The 17,400-nt window shown below is 33.5% G+C and overlaps 1 protein-coding gene across 2 annotated transcripts in view; it reads right to left on the reverse strand.

Moving 5' to 3' along the window:
- Window positions 1-851: 851 nt before the first annotated feature.
- The window catches only part of PGR (progesterone receptor), a gene marked incomplete at its 5' end in the record, with an annotated part of 99,957 nt that continues 83,408 nt past the window's right edge, over window positions 852-17,400 (reverse strand). For both annotated transcript variants that reach the window (XM_082628491.1, XM_082628492.1), the window contains 2 exons: window positions 852-1,052; window positions 3,696-3,853. In XM_082628491.1, the coding sequence (XP_082484617.1) occupies window positions 897-1,052; window positions 3,696-3,853 (314 nt within the window). In that variant the 3' untranslated portion in view covers window positions 852-896. The remainder of the gene's footprint in view (window positions 1,053-3,695; window positions 3,854-17,400) is intronic.

Raw genomic sequence — 17,400 nt, forward strand, 5'->3', positions numbered from 1 at the left:
GAATAAGAAGCTCTCAGCAAAAGGAACATTCTACTGGAAAGTTATTATTACACCAATATTAAAGGTGAGACTCAGTAAGGTTAAGTGACTTTCCACACGCCCTAGATGTAAGGAGTGGAGTTAGGCCACAGACTCTCTGACTTCCTACTTCTTATTTTGATACAGAATACCTTATTACAGGACAATTCCCAAAAAAAGATTAGTGAAATACTACAAAAACCATAATGCTCTTGTCATAATGCTATGACTCTCCTTAATAACTTTCTTAGAGATTTGTGTTTCCAATCTGGGAAACAGTCTTAACATATAAGCTGGTTATCCTAGTTTGAGGAGCATCAATCTATTTGAAGAATTTTAAACTCTTTTTCTGTATATTTTTTGCATTAAAAACACTTTGGAGAATCTGATTAAGGTTATAAATTTCCTTCTCATGAAAATGTATATACACTCATATAGACAGAATTTTGCATACCATTTTAAGGTTTCATTTTTGTAACTATAATTAGGGAGCCAAAGGGAGCTATATAGAAAGAACATATAATAACTTTTTATTTTTATGTATAAGATTTTTTTTCTCTAAGATTTGTTATATGTGAAAGTTTAAAATCTCACCTAAATGGTATGAAATGATATGAATAAGATTAACTTTAACAATCAACCTAATACTTTTTCAATCTTGTAAACTCTAAAATATGGGTACACGAAAACACTAAAAATTCAAATTATGCTTTATAAAGGAAATCAATTAAACCCCACAACTTTTATCTGAAATTTACACAGTACAATATGTTATAAATGTAAGGCTTTGAGAAGAACGTTGTAGAAACTCGAGACCTCATAATCCTGACCAAAACAAAAACAGACAAAATTTAATTTTTTAAAGATAAAAACGGCATTCACTTTTTATGAAAGAGAAGAGGTTTCACCATCCCTGCCAAGATCTTGGGTAATTGTGCAGCAATAACCTCAGACATCATTTCTGGAAATTCAACACTCAGTGCCCGGGACTGGATAAATGTATTCAAGCAGTACAGATGAAGTTGTTTGACAAGCTGTTGATTTAACAAATGGATAAGAAACATATAAGAAAAATAATATATTCATATACTATACAAACATGGCAGCTTATTTTTCTAATAATAGAAATACTTAAGATGTTTTTTTCTTACCGAACTGAAAACGTCTCCTTCCACTTTCTAGCATAATATGTAAAATATTACATATTCATGACAAAATATCCTAATATATAGAAAGATTTAAAGAAATGAAAGTATTCTGTAATCCCACAGGATAACCAGTGTGCACATTTTGGTATATTTCAAGGTTTATTTTAATACATACTCAGGTATACACATAATATACACACATGCATATATATTTCCATAAATGAAATTATTTTATAGTCTATTTCTTAATCCAGCTTTTTCATATAACAACATATAGACAATATATAGACTCTTCTATTTCAGTACAAACAACCCAGCATAATCCATTTTAATCTAATTTTAATTTTGTCAAAGTAATTCACGTACATAATTTTGAAAGTCACCTAGTACTGGAAGACCTATAGCAACAAAAACAACAGCAGCAACAACACAGATGTAACCACTTTAAACTCCTTTAGCCTGTGTCATTTGATATTTATCTGTGTATTTCTAATAAATTTTATTTTCCAAAGTTTACATTATTGATTAATTTTCTATTAAATGAGGATTTAGCTGTCTTGTACTATACACCCCCCTCCTCAACTACACACACTTTCTCTTCCCTCCATTCTCTATATAGTTATATCTCAATTTTTGGCTAAATCGATATCCAACATTTATATTACAAAGATTTTTTTTCCTACTGGATTACATTTTCTTTCTTATATGACTTACTTTAATTTTGCTAGGGCTAATCACCTTATGTTTCTGTTCCTTTTTATTTCTATATCACAAAGTCATAGTCAAAATTTCTGACAGGATTGTAAAGACCCACTTCAATATGTTCATGCAATTGGTAATAGCTCATTTCCACTTTTTTTCTTGGTATTAGTGTCCTGAAATCCTCTGCATTAGTTAGTGTGCTGGGACACCCCTTTGCATCTCTCTTGGGTTGAATCTTCTACTTTGGCTTACTCCAGTGTTTTGTTGTAAGAAACCCTGCAGGTGCCCTTGAGAAAGTTTGTATTTGAGGTAATCTCTATGAGATCTTGCAAGTCTGAAAATACTTTTATGATGCCATCATATTTGTTTGATGGTTTGGCTGGTAAAAAAACTTGTTGAAGATTTTTCTTTCCTTGAAAATTCTGAAGGTATTGCTCCATTGTTTTCTGGGTTCCAGTACTGCTATTGAGAACTCTGACATCATTCTGAATCCTGATGATTTGATGTGACTTATTTCTTTTTTCACTGGTATATTTTATGATACCCTCTTTATTCCAGGTATGCTGAAATTTTACAATGTGCCTTGGTTCAGTTGTGCTGTGCCTGTATACTGGGCCCTTACACTCAGAAAACTCATATCCTTCAGTTCTAGCAACTTTTCTTTTATGATTTCTTACATAATTTCCTCACCTTGATTTTCTCTCTTCTGTCTTCTGGAAATTACTACTAACTGGAGAATGGAACCCCATGGATTAATCCCCTAAATTTGCTCTCTCTCTACTTTTTCATATCTTTATCTTTTTTGTTATTTTTTTTCTGGGTTTTCCTGAGATTTATATTTCCTGAGTTTTATATTTATATTGAATTTTTAATTTCTGCTCTTCTTTAATTATCCAAAAGTGTTTTCTTGCTAAATGTTCCTGTTTAAATGTTTTCTATTCTTGTTTCATGGATGCAACATCATCTTATTTCTCGGAATATCTTAATTTTTTGAAGCTTTCTTCTATTTTCTGCACTCTTGCTGTTTTCTTTAAGTTACATTTTTTTCTGTTTATTTTTCTCTCTGCCTTACATTTTAGAGGCTTTATCTAAATGGCTAATAATCTTGGCTGTCAGTTCATATTCAGTGTGAGGCCTCAAATTTGACCTGGTGAGTAGAGAGTTTTTTATGCTTTGTTGTTATTTTAGTGTGGTTTCTGAACACAGTAGTGATAAAAACTTGTATGCAATATGTCTCGACTAACCCCATATATCTTATTTTATTTACCCAGTTTTGGTGTCAGGTATTTCTAGGGTTTTTTTTCCTCTTGTATAGGCAATTATGCATACATATCTTAAATACTTGTCTAATTATTTATTTAAGATAAGTCCTAAAAAATGGGAATTTGAAAATCACACAAACTTTAACTACTGCTACATGCTGTCAGATTGTCCATTAGCATTGTTACTGACTTATAACTCCATCCAAAATGGTATGAGAGTCTTATTCTCCACATCCATATCTTTGCTTTTCCTGTATACATAAAATCTTTTCTAGCTTAAGACAAAAACATTTGAGAGCATATTCAGAAAAATGTATCACAATTCCTATCAACCATTAAATTACTCTCAAATTATACAAATACTAGTAAAAGGATATTTGGGTGATCTACATTGAAAATGAAAAAAGCATAATATAAATTCTGAGCAGTATGATGCAGGTTTTTAAAATGTAAGTACAAATATAAATTTGAAGAAAACACATGAAGTAAAATTTATATTTTACATTTAAGAAGTTATAGATATAATTCAGAAAATCATTAATATTGTAGAAAACAAAATACTTACATCATGCAAGTTATCAAGAAGTTTTGTAAGTTGGTAGAAACGCTGTGAGCTAGGGACAACTCCTTTTTGCCTCAAACCAATTGCCTTGATGAGCTCTCTAATGTAGCTTGATCTCATCTCTTCAAACTGGCTTTGACTTCTTAGTCCTTCCAAAGGAACTGTAAGAAGATAATTACAAGTGGCAGTTATGTTTAAAAAAGATGACACTAGCAGTTTATAATTAAATTTCTGAGCTCTATAATGATTTATTTTGATTTGCAACTCTAGATAAAAACATCTTAAATAGGAAAAGTTTTAGACCATGTAAACTCATAGTTCTTTTGAAGAATATGATAAGAACAACTAGGTAAGTTAAAGAACATTTCAGCTTACATATTTTAGAGCTATTAGCATTTGCTCAAAAGAGCACCTGACATTATTCTACATTCCTGTCTAAAATACTTAGTTTGATTTAGCTTACAACTACATGTATGCTGGATCTTTTTTGTCTTTGTCCCCTTCCTGCTGATATGAGAGAAGGCCATTGATATTTGAATTTTCTCTTATATTCAGCCACTTGGTTTTACTCTATTTTACTTATTCATTTATTTATATTTTTAAATCTAACAGCTTTTGTTTGTTTTTTTTTGGTATAAAACAATACTATATTCAAATAATAGCTTCATTTTCTCCTTTCCAATAGTTGTAGCTCTCATTTCTGTTTCATGGTTCAATGCATTGTTTAAGACTTCCAGAACAATATTAAAAAATAATAGTAATGGTATATACCCCTATTTTGTTGTTGATTTTACTGAGAATGCCTCTCATTCCTATTATGATGTTAACTGGTAATTTATATATCTACCTCTGAAATCTTTAATTCATACATCCAAATGTTGGGCACAACTTCCTACTCTTATGACGAGTTCTCTTGTTTCCACTACATAGTCAATTTACCTATTGCTTTTCTCCTAAATCTTTTCGGTCCTTCTGTTGTCACTTGTCTGAGATGTCCTGGTTGATTTCTTTAGCAACTCTATTACCAGAACTCCCAATTTCCTTGTTTCCTTTTACTTTGGTCTCACTTGTCCTACAAACAAATCTTCAAACTGAAGTGAAGTTTCTGACTTTTTCTGCAACTACATCCAGATTGCTGAAAGAAAAATCACATAATCTCTGGATTTATGATCTTGACCCTTAGCAGTATTTCTATAGAGAAGTGTACTTCATTTGAGCAAAGCCAACCTTACGTGTCCAGCAAAGGGAAATAAATAATCCTTTTTCAAAAACTCCTACTTTATTCCCTCTACCCGAATCAGACCTTGACTTCCACTTCCCTTGGAAAAAAGACGGCCGCAGATAACAAACTGATAGAAACCAAAAGTTAATTCTTTGGTTTTGAGTTTTCAACAGCTCACATCCTGAGTATAAAAGGGATTTAGAAAGGTAATCTTGGCAATATGAGATTTTTGCTCCAATTGAAAACTTAACTATTGTACATACATTTGTATGTATATGCTATGTGTATCTATGATCTCGTCCCTTTACTTCATATGGCAGCTATTTTTTTTAAAATTTACCATTTTAACCTTTTATTACTTAAAAAAAAATTTTTTTTTTTTGGATGCAACACATGGCATGTGGGATCTTAGTTCCATGCCCCCTGCATTGGAAGCTCAGAGTCTTAACCACTGGACCACCAGGGAAATCCCTATAGCAGCTATTTTAAACATCCATAACTCTTTTTACACTTCCCAGCCAATCCTCAAATCTCCCTCACTCTTTTTTTTTTTTTTTTTTTTTTTTGCGGTACGAAGGCCTCTCACTGTCGTGGCCTCTCCCGTTGCAGAGCACAGGCTCCGGACGCGCAGACAGAGGCCATGACTCACGGGCCCAGCCACTCCGTGGCATGTGGGATCTTCCCAGACCGAGGCATGAACCTGCGTCCCCTGCATCGGCAGGCGGACTCTCAACCACTGCGCAACCAGGGAAGCCCTAAATCTCCCTCACTCTTAAACATGACTATAAAATTATTTTTTCTTCTGATTACTGAAGCACTGTCTTTTCATTGGGCTTTAAAGAGTTAGAAAACTAGTAACCCAGAACCCTCACTCTATCCATCTAAGTGTTTAGGACCAGACTTGAACCAATTATCCTCTTTACAAAAGAAGCGGGCCTAATTCCACACTGCCTCATTCTTTCAGTATCAACACTAACAATATGCTCCTAGGATATGATAATCTAATCACTAGGCTCTCATCTTATGCTTCTGGGATATCTCTGAAAATTATCCTCCTCTCCTACTCTCTTCCCTAGATTTCAGATCTATGATGAACCAGCTCCCCAAAAAATTTCTATTTCCTTTGAGCTCTTTACATTAATTGTTTTCTTAATTATTACACCCAGCATTACATGATTGGAGAATTTTCTCTCAGATTCTTATTGATTCCACATGTGGGTTTTTAGGAGTTCTTGTAAATATATTAGTGGCAAGTGGGAGAGAGTAAGGGAAGGGCAGTTAGCCAGATGCTATTTTAGATAAGAATACTTTAAAAAAAAGAATACTTATTTTTGGTTTAGCTAATTTAAAAATAATGTGTATTCATTGGAAAAATTTTAGAAAATACAGAAAATACATGGAAAATTACAAGTCACTTGAGATTCTACAATCCAGTATTTCAGGACATTTCCTAATATTATATTGAGAACATTTACTTATATCATTCAAAATTCTTCAAAAATGAATGTTTTAATTCTCACATAAAATTTCATATCACAAAAATGTGTAGGACATACAATTTATTTAATTCTTTTATCATTTGACATTTGGAATATTTTACTAATCTAAACAATACTTATGATGAATGTCTTATTTTTTATGGATATATTCTTAGAAGTAGAATTACTAGAGTAAAAGATATTACCTGTCTTAACACTGATAATATACATTTCTAAACTACTTCTTACTAGTTAACTGTTGTGTGCTTTGTACTGAGTATTTTCATTTTAGGTAATCTTTGCTTTGTATAGAGAAAAATAAAATACCATCTCATCTTCACTTCTCTAATTATTAGTGAGGTTGAACAATTTTCTTAAGCTTTTTAGTGATTTTTTTTTCTGTTTTGTATTCGTTTATAGTGATCTAAGCTGTATTTTAAATATTCTTCTCAGTTTGTGGTTTAAAGCCTAGTTTTAAAGTATTTAATCAGTTTTGTAACTTTATTAGGCCAAAGAGTACTGCCCAGGCAATCCAGATTTTGCCATGCTCCAGAGGCAAACACTTTCAATTATTGCAACTATTTCTTTTGATCTTTCCTTCCATAGCTTTTAATAACATCCTTATAGAGCTGCTCCTTGAGTTTTTATTTTTAACTTTTGACTTTCCAGTATGGAAAATGGGGCTGTAGCTCTATTTCCATATTCCAGATCTACTATTACCCCTACACCACAAACACACTCACACACGTAGAACTTCCTATTCCTCCTCTTCCTACTATCATTTTCATAATATTGGTTAGATCAATATTCAGTGTTTACTATTTTAGCTATGCAAAATGCTACTACAGTCAAGTCATATAACATTTACTATGATTTCTTTTCTTTTCTAGTATAATTTTTTGTTTTACTGAGAGTAAGTAACCATATTGATGGGTGTGAAGTGGTATCTAATTGTGTTTTTTATTTGTGTTTCTCTAGTGACTAGTGATGCTGAGCATTTTAATGGTTGTTTGTAAACCTTCTTTTGAGAAATGTCTATCAAGACTTTTATTTATTTTTGAATTGGTTTAATTTTTTATTGTTGAATTGTAGAGGTTCTTTATGTCATCTGGATATTAATACTTTTACCTTAGCAGACATAGGATTTTCAATATTTTCACCAATTCAATGGATTGCCTTTTCTTTGTGTTGTGTCCTTTGATACACAGAGGTTTTAAATTTTGATAAAGTCTATTTATCTTTTTCTTTTGTTGCCTGTGTTTTGGGTGTTATATCCAAGAAATCACTGCAAAATCCAATGTCACAAAACTTTCCCTCTATGTTTTCTTCTAAGGGTTTCATAGTTTTAGCTCTTAGATTTAGTTCTTTGATTTATTTCAAGTTAATTAAAATATTTGTTGAAATATAGTTGATGTACAATATATTAATTTCAGGTGTACTACATAATGATTTGACATTTGCATACATTATGAAATGATCACCACAATCAGTATAGAAAACATCTGTCCCAATACAAAGTTATTACTTACAAAGTTATTATATTACTGGCAATATTCCTTATGCTATATATTACATGCCTTGGCTTATTTATTTTGTAATTGGAGGTTTTTACCTCTTAATCCCCTTCACCTATTTTGCCCCCTATCCCCTCCCCTCTGGCAACCAACTATTTGTTCTCAGTATCTATGAGTCTATTTTCATTTTGTTTTGTTTGTTTTGTTTTTTAGATTCCACATGTGAGATCACATAATATTTGTCTTTCTCTGAATTATTTCACTTAGCACAATACCCTCTACATCCATCCATGTTGTTGCAAATGGCAAGATTTCTTTTTTTATGGCTGAGTAACATTCCATTATATATTGCCATATATATATATATATACCACATCTTCTTTATCCATTTATTTATCAGTGGACACTTAGATTGCTTCCATATCTTAGCTATTATAAATAGTGCTGCAATGAACAGTGGTATGCATATATCTTTCCAAATTAGTGTTTTTGTTTCCTTCAGGTAAATACCCAGAAGTGAAATTGCTGGGCCATATGGCAATTCTATTTTTAATTTTTTGAAGAACTTACGTACTATTTATCATAGTGGCTGTACCAACTTACAATGCTACCAATGGTGCACAAGGGTTCCCTGTTCTCCACATTCTCACCAACATGTGTTATTTGTTGCTTTTTTAACGATAAGCCATTCTGACAGGTGTGAAGTAGTATCTCATTGTGGTTTTGATTTATATTTCCTTGATGATTAGGGACATTGAGCATCTTTTCATGTATCTGTTGGCCATCTGAGTATCTTCTTTGGAAAAATGTCTCTTCAGGTCTTCTGCCCATTTTTTAATCAGGTTGTTTGTTTTTTGATATTGAGTTGTATGAGTTCTTTGTACATTTTGGATACTAACTCCTTATCAAATATAGAATTTGCAAATATCTTCTCCCATTCAGTAAGATGCTTTTACATTTTGCTGATAGTTTCCTTCACCTTGCAAAGTTCTTTAGTTTGATGTAGTCCCATTTGTTTATTTTTACTTTTGTTGGCCTTGCCTGAGGAGATAGATCCAAAGAATATTGCTAAGACCAATGTCAAAGAGCATACTGCCAAACATAGGCAATAAAACATACTGTAGGAATTTTATGGTGTCAGGTCTTACATTTAAGTCTTTAACCAATTTGAAGTTTACTTTTGTACATGGTGTGAGAAAGTAGTCCAGTTTAATTCTTTTGCATGTAGCTGTCCATTTTTCTCAACACCATTTATTGAAGAGACTGTATCTTCATTGTATATTCTTTCCTCCTTTGTCTTAGATTAGTTGATCTTACAAGTATGGGTTTATTTCTAGGCTCTCAATTGTGTTTCATTGATCTATGTGTCTGTTTTTGTGCCAACACCATAGTGCTTTGATTACTGTAGCTTTGTAGTATAGTTTGAAATCAGGGCTCTTGATAGCTCTAGCTTCGTTCTTCTTTTTCAAAATTGCTTTGGCTATTCAGGGTCTTATGTGTTTCCACACATATTTTACAATTATTTTTTCTAGTTCTGTGGAAAATGCCTGTAGTATTTTGGTAGGGTTTGCACTGAATCTATAGATAGCCTTGGGCAGTATGATCATTTTAACAATGTTAATTCTTCCAATCCATGAGCATGGTCTATCTTTCCATTTGTTTGTGTCATCTTCAATTTCTTTCACCAATGTCTTGAAGTTTTTAGATTACTTGCCTTTTATCTCTTTGGTTAGATTTATTCCTAGGTATTTTATTCTTTTTGATGCAATTATAAATGTAATTGTTTATTAATTTCTCCTGATAGTTTATTATAAGTGTATGGAAGTGCATCATATTTCTGTATATTAATTTTCTCTCCTACAACTTTATTGAAATCATTTATTAGTTTAAATAGTTTTGGGTAGCATCTTTAGGATTTTCTACATATAGTATCATGTCATCTGCAAACAGTGGCAGTTTTACTTCTTCTTTTCCAGTATGGATGGTATTTATTGCTTTTTCTTGTCTGACACTGTGGCTAGAACTTCCAATACTATGTTGAATAAAAGTGATGAAAGTGAGCATCTTTGTCTTGTTCCTGATCTCAGAGAAAATGCTTTCAGATTTCACCACTGAGTATGACAATGGCTGAGGGTTTGTCATATATGGCCTTTATTATGTTGAGATCTGTTCCCACCACACCCATTTTGTTAAGAGTTTTTATCATAAATGGATGTTGAATTTTGTCAGAGCTTTATCAGCATCTATTGAGATGATCATATGGATTTTATTCTTCAATTTGTTAATTTGGTTCATTATATTGATTGATTTGCACATACTGAAGCTTCCTTGCATCCCTAGGATAAATCCCACCTCATCATGGTGCATTATCCTTTTAATGTATGACTGAATTCAGTTTGCTAATACTTTGCTGAGCGTTTTTGCATCTACGTTCATCATTGGCCTGTAGTTTTCTTTTTTTGTGGTATCTTTGTCTGGTTTGGGTATCAAGGTGATGCTGGCCTCATAGGATGCTGGCCTATTTAATTTTTTTAAATACTTGAGAATAATACCAGTAAAATTCACCTGTGAAGCCATCTGGTCCTCGACTATTGTTTGTTGGGAGTTTTTGGATTATTGATTCAATTTCATTAACAGTAATCATTCTGTCCATATTTTCTATTTCTTCCTAATTTACTCTTAGAGATTGTACATTTAATTTTTGTTTTTGTTTTTAGGTTTTTAAAAAATTTATCTTTATTTTTTTATTGGAGTATAGTTGCTTTACAATATTGTGTTAGTTTATACTGTACAGCAAAGTGAATCAGCTGCAGGTATACATATATCCCCACTTTTTTGGATTTCCTTCTCATTTAGGTCACCACAGAGCACTGAGTAGAGTTGCCTGTGCTATACAGTAGGTTCTCATTAGTTATCTATTTTACACATAGTATCAATAGTGTACATATTTCAATCCCAGAGATTGCACATTTCTAGCAATGTATCCATTTCTTCTAGGTTGTCCATTTTATTGGCATATTTATGCTAATTAGTACATATTGCACTAACCTCTTACAATCTTTGTATTTCTGTGGTGACAGTTGTAATTTCTTTTTCAATTCTGATTTTATTTTTATGGGCCCTCTTCCATTTTTTCTTGGTGATTCTGGCTAAAGTTTTATTAATTTTGTTTATCTTTTTAAAGAAACAGCTTTTAGCTTAATTGATATTTTCTACTGTTTTTTCATCTCTGTTTCATTTATTTCTGCTCTGATCTTTCTTTTCTTCTACTAAGTTTGGGTTTTGTTTGCTCTTCTTTTTCTAGTTCCTTTAGGTGTAGATTAGATTGTTCATTTGTTTTTTTTGTTGTTGTTGTTTCTTGAGGTAGGCCTGTATTGTTATAAATTTCCCCCTTGGAACTGCTTTGGCTGTGTCCCATAGATTCTGGAACAATTTGTTTTCCATTTTCATTTGTCTCAAGGTATGTTTTTATTTTCTCTCAATTTCTTCAGTGACCATTGGTTGTTTAGAAGCATATTGTTTAGACTCCCTGTAATTTTTTCCAGTTCTTTTCCTCGTAGTTGATTTCTAGTCTCATACCATTGTGTTCAGAATAGACACTTAATATGATTTCATTTTTCTTAAATTTATTGAGACTTGTTTTGTGGCCTAGCATGTGATCTATCTTGGACAATGTTCCATGTGGACTTGAAAAGTATGTGTATACTCTTGTTTTTTTAATGGAATGTTCTGTAGATATCTATTAAGTCCATCTAGTCTAATGTTTCATCTAAGGCCCCTGTTTCGTATTGACTTTCTGTCTGGATTTTCTGTACATTGATGTAAGTGGGGTGTTAAAGTCCCCTAGTATTATTGTATTACTGTCAATTTCTCCCTTTTTGTTTGTTATTATTTGCTTCATGTATTTAGGTGGTATTTTATACCTTTTTAATGTGTGTATCCCTTAACTACTTATTGTATATAGATGATTTTACTACTTTTGTCTTTTAACCATTTACTAGCTTTACAAGTGGTGATCTACTACCTTTACTGTATGTCTGTCTTTACTGGTAAGAATTTTCCTTTCATAGTTTCATATTTCTAGTTGTGGCCTTTCTTTTCTGCTTAGCAGAGTCTCTTTGACATTTTTTTGTCAAGCTGGTTTACTGGTATTGAACTCTTCTAGGTTTTGCTCGTCTGTGAAATTCTTTTTCTTTCCTTTAAATCTGAATGATATCCTTGCTAGGTAGAGTATTCTTGGTTGTAGGTTTTTTCCTTTCATCACTTTGAATGTATCATGCCACTCTCTTCTTGCTTGCAAAGTTTCTGCTGAAAAGTTAGCAGATGGTCTTAAGGAAGTTCCCTTGTACATAACTAGCTGGTTCTTTTTCTTGCTGCTTTTAAGATTCTGTCTTTATCTTTAATTTTTGTCATTTTAAGTATCATGTGGCTTGGTGTGGACCTCTTTGGGTCCATCTTATTTATAGTTTTTGTGCTTCCTGGATCTGGATGTCTGTTTCCTTCCTCAGGTTAATGAATTCTTCCAGCTATTATTTCTTAATATCTTGACCCCTTTCTCTCTCTTCTCTCTTTCTGGGACTGTGTAATACAAATATTAGTATGCTTGATATTGCCCCAGAGGTCTCTTAAACTATCCTCATCTTTTAAAGTTCATTTTTCTTTTTTCTGTTCAGTTTGGGGGATATACACTACTTCATCTTCCAGATCACTGATCCATTCCTCCGTATCATCTAATCTATTCTTTCTTTCTAGTGTATTTTTTATTTCAGTTATAGTATTCTTCAGCTCTGATTGGTTCTTTGTATTTTTTAACTCTTTGTTGGAATTCTCACTGTGTTCATGAGCATCTTTACAATCATTACCCTGAACTCTTTTTTTGGGGGGTGGAGGGTGGGTAGATTGCTTATCTCCAATTCATTTGGTTCTTTTTCAGAGATTTTGTTTTGTTTTTCTGTTTGGAACATATTCCTCTTTATTCTCATTTTGCCCAACTCTCTGTGTTTGTTTCTATGTGTTATGTAGGTTGGTTACATTTCTCAATCTTGGAGAACTGGTCTTATTAATGAGACGTTCTAGGGACCCAGCAGTATGTTCCCCTCTGGCCACCAGAGCTATATTCTCTAGTATGTGGACTGTGTGTGCCCTTCTGTTGTGGTGGGGCTGACAAATGTGGGTGCACTGGTAGGGAGGGCTGGTTCCCTGTGAGTCCCTGCCTCATGTGGTGGCTACAGGCTCACTGGCAGGAAGGGCTGGGTCCCTGTGTAGCTGGGCAGCCCAGGGTGGCTTGGGGTTGGTACCTGCTTTCTGGAGGACAGGTAAGCCCCCTGTGCTAATCCAGAGAGAAGATTCCAAAATGATGTTTGCCAGCGCCTGTGTTATCATGGTAGAATGAGCTCCCCAAAATGGCTGCCACCAGCATCTTTGTTTCTAGGGGTAGTCCCAGTTGCCTCCTGCCTTCCTGGGGGGCTCTCCAAGATCAGCAAGTGGGTCCGACCCAGGATCCTTTCAGACTACTGACATTATGCTAGGACTTGGGAGTATGCGAGATTTTGCATATGTTTTTTAAAAGCAGCACCTCTGTTTCTTATAGCTTTCCAGCTCTCTCAAACGTAAGCCCCACTGGTTTTCAAAGCTAGATATTCTGGGGACTCATCTTCTTGCTGCAGGACCCAGAGCTGGGGAGCCTAATATAGGACTCATACCCCTTGCTTCTTTGAATGGACCTCTACAATTGTGATATTTCTTCTATTTGTGGGTTGCTGACCCAGGGATGTGGGTCCTGACTATACTATGTTTCCACTTCTCCTACCTGAGTCATTGTGCTTCCTTATTTATCTCTTTTGTTATGGAAAATCTTTTCTGATAATCTTCAGGTTGTTCTCATAGATATCTGCTCTAAAAATAGCTGTAATTTTGGTGTGTCTGTGGGAGGAGGTGAGTTTATATTCTTCCTACTCCATTATCTTGACCACCTCCCTCCAAAATGACAAGTTAATTTTTGTATATAGTATAAGGTAAGGGTACAACTTAATTTTTTTGAATGAAATTTTCCATATACCATTTGCTGAAAAGACATTCCCTTAATGTTTATATCTTTGTTTCTTTTTCTAATGTTTTGTTATTCTCTTTCTATATTTGGGCTTCCTTCTGAACTGTGATTTTTCTTTTTTTTTTGTTTTTTTTGTTTTTTTGCTCTACTTTTGAGAGGTTTTTCAACTCTGTCATCCAATGGCAGTACTCACTTTTAAATTATATATATATATATATATATATATATATATATATATATATATATATATATTTCCAAGAGCTCTTTTCTTTCTTTGTGTTATTCCTTTTTTAGGTATCCAGTCATTGTTTTATGGTTGGAATATGCTCTTTTATCTTTCTAAAGAAGGATGGCTTTTAAATTATTTTGAAGTTTTCATCTCCCTACATGGTTTCTGTTTCCTCCAAGTTTTTTTTTTTTTTTTTGTCTGTCTTTGATATCAAACGCCTTCCCCAGATGCCTTGGTTGTTTATTTATATTCTAGAGTAGAAAATTAAAAAGCTGATTGATAGCTCTGTTTGAATGGATAGTGCTTGTTGACTGTGAGCTTTAGTACAGGGCAATCTGGCTAAGCTATTTCAAAGAGAACCTCTTGCTATAAGCATATTTAGTTCTTTTTCTTTCCAGCTAAACACATTCTTTAGAGAAGAATCTTTCATTTTCCTATCTGGAGAATAGAAACTTGGATGACGGTGTTCCAGAAGACAAGTGGGTTTCAAGGATGGTGTCTCAACATTTAGTATATACTTAATTTGTTTCCACTATCGAACCCCTCACCCTCATCAGTGCCTGCAGTTCACCAATCCAGCTGCCTTCTGTTATAGCCTCTTCAGGGAATAAACCTACAATCTCTGCCTTAGTTGCAGAAGAACAATTGCATGGTTGGGTGATATTTGGAAACAGACTTTCAACAGAACTTGGTGTTTTAAATTCCACTTTCATTCTCATTTCAAAAAACAAAATCATTGTTGTCACTAATTGCAAAACATGTTAGAGGTTCAGTGATGCAAGTCAAGGTGCTTTTTGACTTTTCTTACTTCAGGCTTAGAATCCATCTTCTCAGGTATGCTAAGTTAGTTCTACTTGCTGGCTTGCAGAATTTTATTGCTATTGATTTTTCTTTCATTTTCTTTCCCTTTTATTTTATTTCTTAAAGAAGTCCCTTGACTAATTTTTTATGTAGTTTTATTAGGAACAATGGTAAAAGTGTGTGTTCAAACAGCCATACTTTCCTGGATATCTGTATTTTAATTTTTAATGGCAAATGGGAGGTTTAAATTCTCATCAAATCATTGAACTTTTTCTTTGCCAACTTTCCTATTGCATTTATTTTTTAAAAGGCATTCCTTATTTGAGATTTCTAAATCATTTATATTCCTTTTAGCTACTTTTTAACAATTAAGGTCCTTATAATTATGTGCCATTTATTTTAGGATACAATTTGAACTAAATATCCAAACTAAGTTTCCCCCAAATATAAAGCTACTTTTCTCAACAATATTTATTTGTTCCATGCTCAAAGATCTGTCATGTTTCCATGCAGCATATTAAGTTCTAGTATATACTAGTCTGACTTGACTAATTCAGTGTATGTATTTCTCTTCCACACTCTATTAATTATTGTAGCTTTCTAATTATCTCTCTGCTTCCAGATTTTTGTAATACTTATCTATTTTTTAAGACTTAAGGATGAATTTTCAATAACTTTGCCAAGTCTCTCCTCAAAAATCACATTAAAATTTGTGCAAATTTTATTACACAATTACATATAATAACATATATATATATATATATTATGTATAGTACTATTCCTAAATATATAATTTTCCCTTTTCTTGAAGTTGCAAGTGGCCAAAAACCTTGCCTTCTATGGTATGTGAGGGGAAGTCACATGTATCTCCCTTCCTTCCCTTACCACTCCCTTTCCTTACCACTGCTCTAGTGATTATGGAAGCATGCATCAAGATGTAGCCTCCATTGGCCTGGAACACCTGAGTGATGACAATGAGCCTCCCTGTAGATCTGCATTGGAAATATAGTAAGAAGAATAAATACTTAAAAAAAATTTTTTTGATAACCTACTGAGATTTAGGGTTGTTTGGTCCCCAGCATAATGTAGCCTAGCCATAATTACAGAATTATGTTAATGATTTCAACTAATTTGGGAGATCTAGGACTATCTGTGATATATCTGTTATTGGATTCATTACTGTCAAGAAAAGAATGACAGGCATTAACTGCTGTATTATTACATTTATTCCAGTTGACTCTCTTGGCCAGTCCCATATCAATTCCCTTAACCCCTTTTATGCTTTTTCATCATAGCATAGCAGGGCTATGCTCTAGATAGGGTTTTCAAGGGTGGGGGATAAGGCTATGGATCCTTAGATCCTGTATTAATCTGTATCTGGACATAGAGTTCATGAGGTAAACTTTCTTCTTAAGAGTTCAGCTTTTCTGCTTTTCCTCTTGATATACTCCCCAGCCCCACCATTCGAGATTTATGCCATTAGAAGGAAGTCTCTGCACAATCATTGATGAGAGACTATTGGCTCACTTTCTACCTAAGGCCTTAGCTTTCTGTGGTTTCCTTTCAAATCACTATGAGTGAAGGAAGGGCCAGATCAGACATTCAAAGGCTGAGTCTACCTGTGCATGGAAATGTCACAGAAAAGGGTAAAAGAAGAAATTTAAAAAAAATTTCCCTCCCAGACCCTTGGGGATCCACTGAAACAGAGGTGCATGTGTTCTTTGTGTATTAAAGAATGAATGGATATCTACCCATTCTTCTTGTTACCAATGCTGTTCTATAGTACAACATTTCCTTTTTCTTCAGGGTATGCAACTAGGGTGCATTTTCCAGCCTCTCCTGCAGTTAAGGTGAGCCATAGAATGTGGGTGGCAGACAGTTCAAGGTCTCATCTCTAAACCTTTTCTTACGCAGTGCTCATCTTCTAGTCAGATCCAATGGAGGACTCCAAGGTGATGAAAAGGGTAGAGCCCCTGGATGTAAGGAGCCTGGGTTTTCTTGCCAACCCACTGGACTGACTGTGAGTAATAAATAAACTGCTATTGTACTATACTACTGATCTTTGCAGTTATGTGTTATAACCGTTAGCCTATCCTGACATAAAGAGAATAGTTACAAATAAAATTGTGCATTTTACAGAGTAAATCCTCTGTGAGGTGGGGATGTAGGGAAGCATAGTTTGTATTTATGCAATATTAATTAGTTTATAATATCTAATTGGATGAATATGAAAAAGTCATTTAATTATGTTTTACCTAAAAAGGATAGAAACTGGCTTAATTGATAAGCTATTTTAATATTAGGTGATTGATAGGTAAAACCTGAGAAATATGAAGTAATATTATTATAGTCTATGGATGTTTCTCTTTTGCAGTTATTATCTAAGATTCATAGCTCATGTGTAATTATATAATC

This window comes from Mesoplodon mirus (assembly GCF_964341445.2).
Source record: "Mesoplodon mirus genome assembly, chromosome: 7".
Lineage (NCBI taxonomy): Eukaryota > Metazoa > Chordata > Mammalia > Artiodactyla > Ziphiidae > Mesoplodon > Mesoplodon mirus.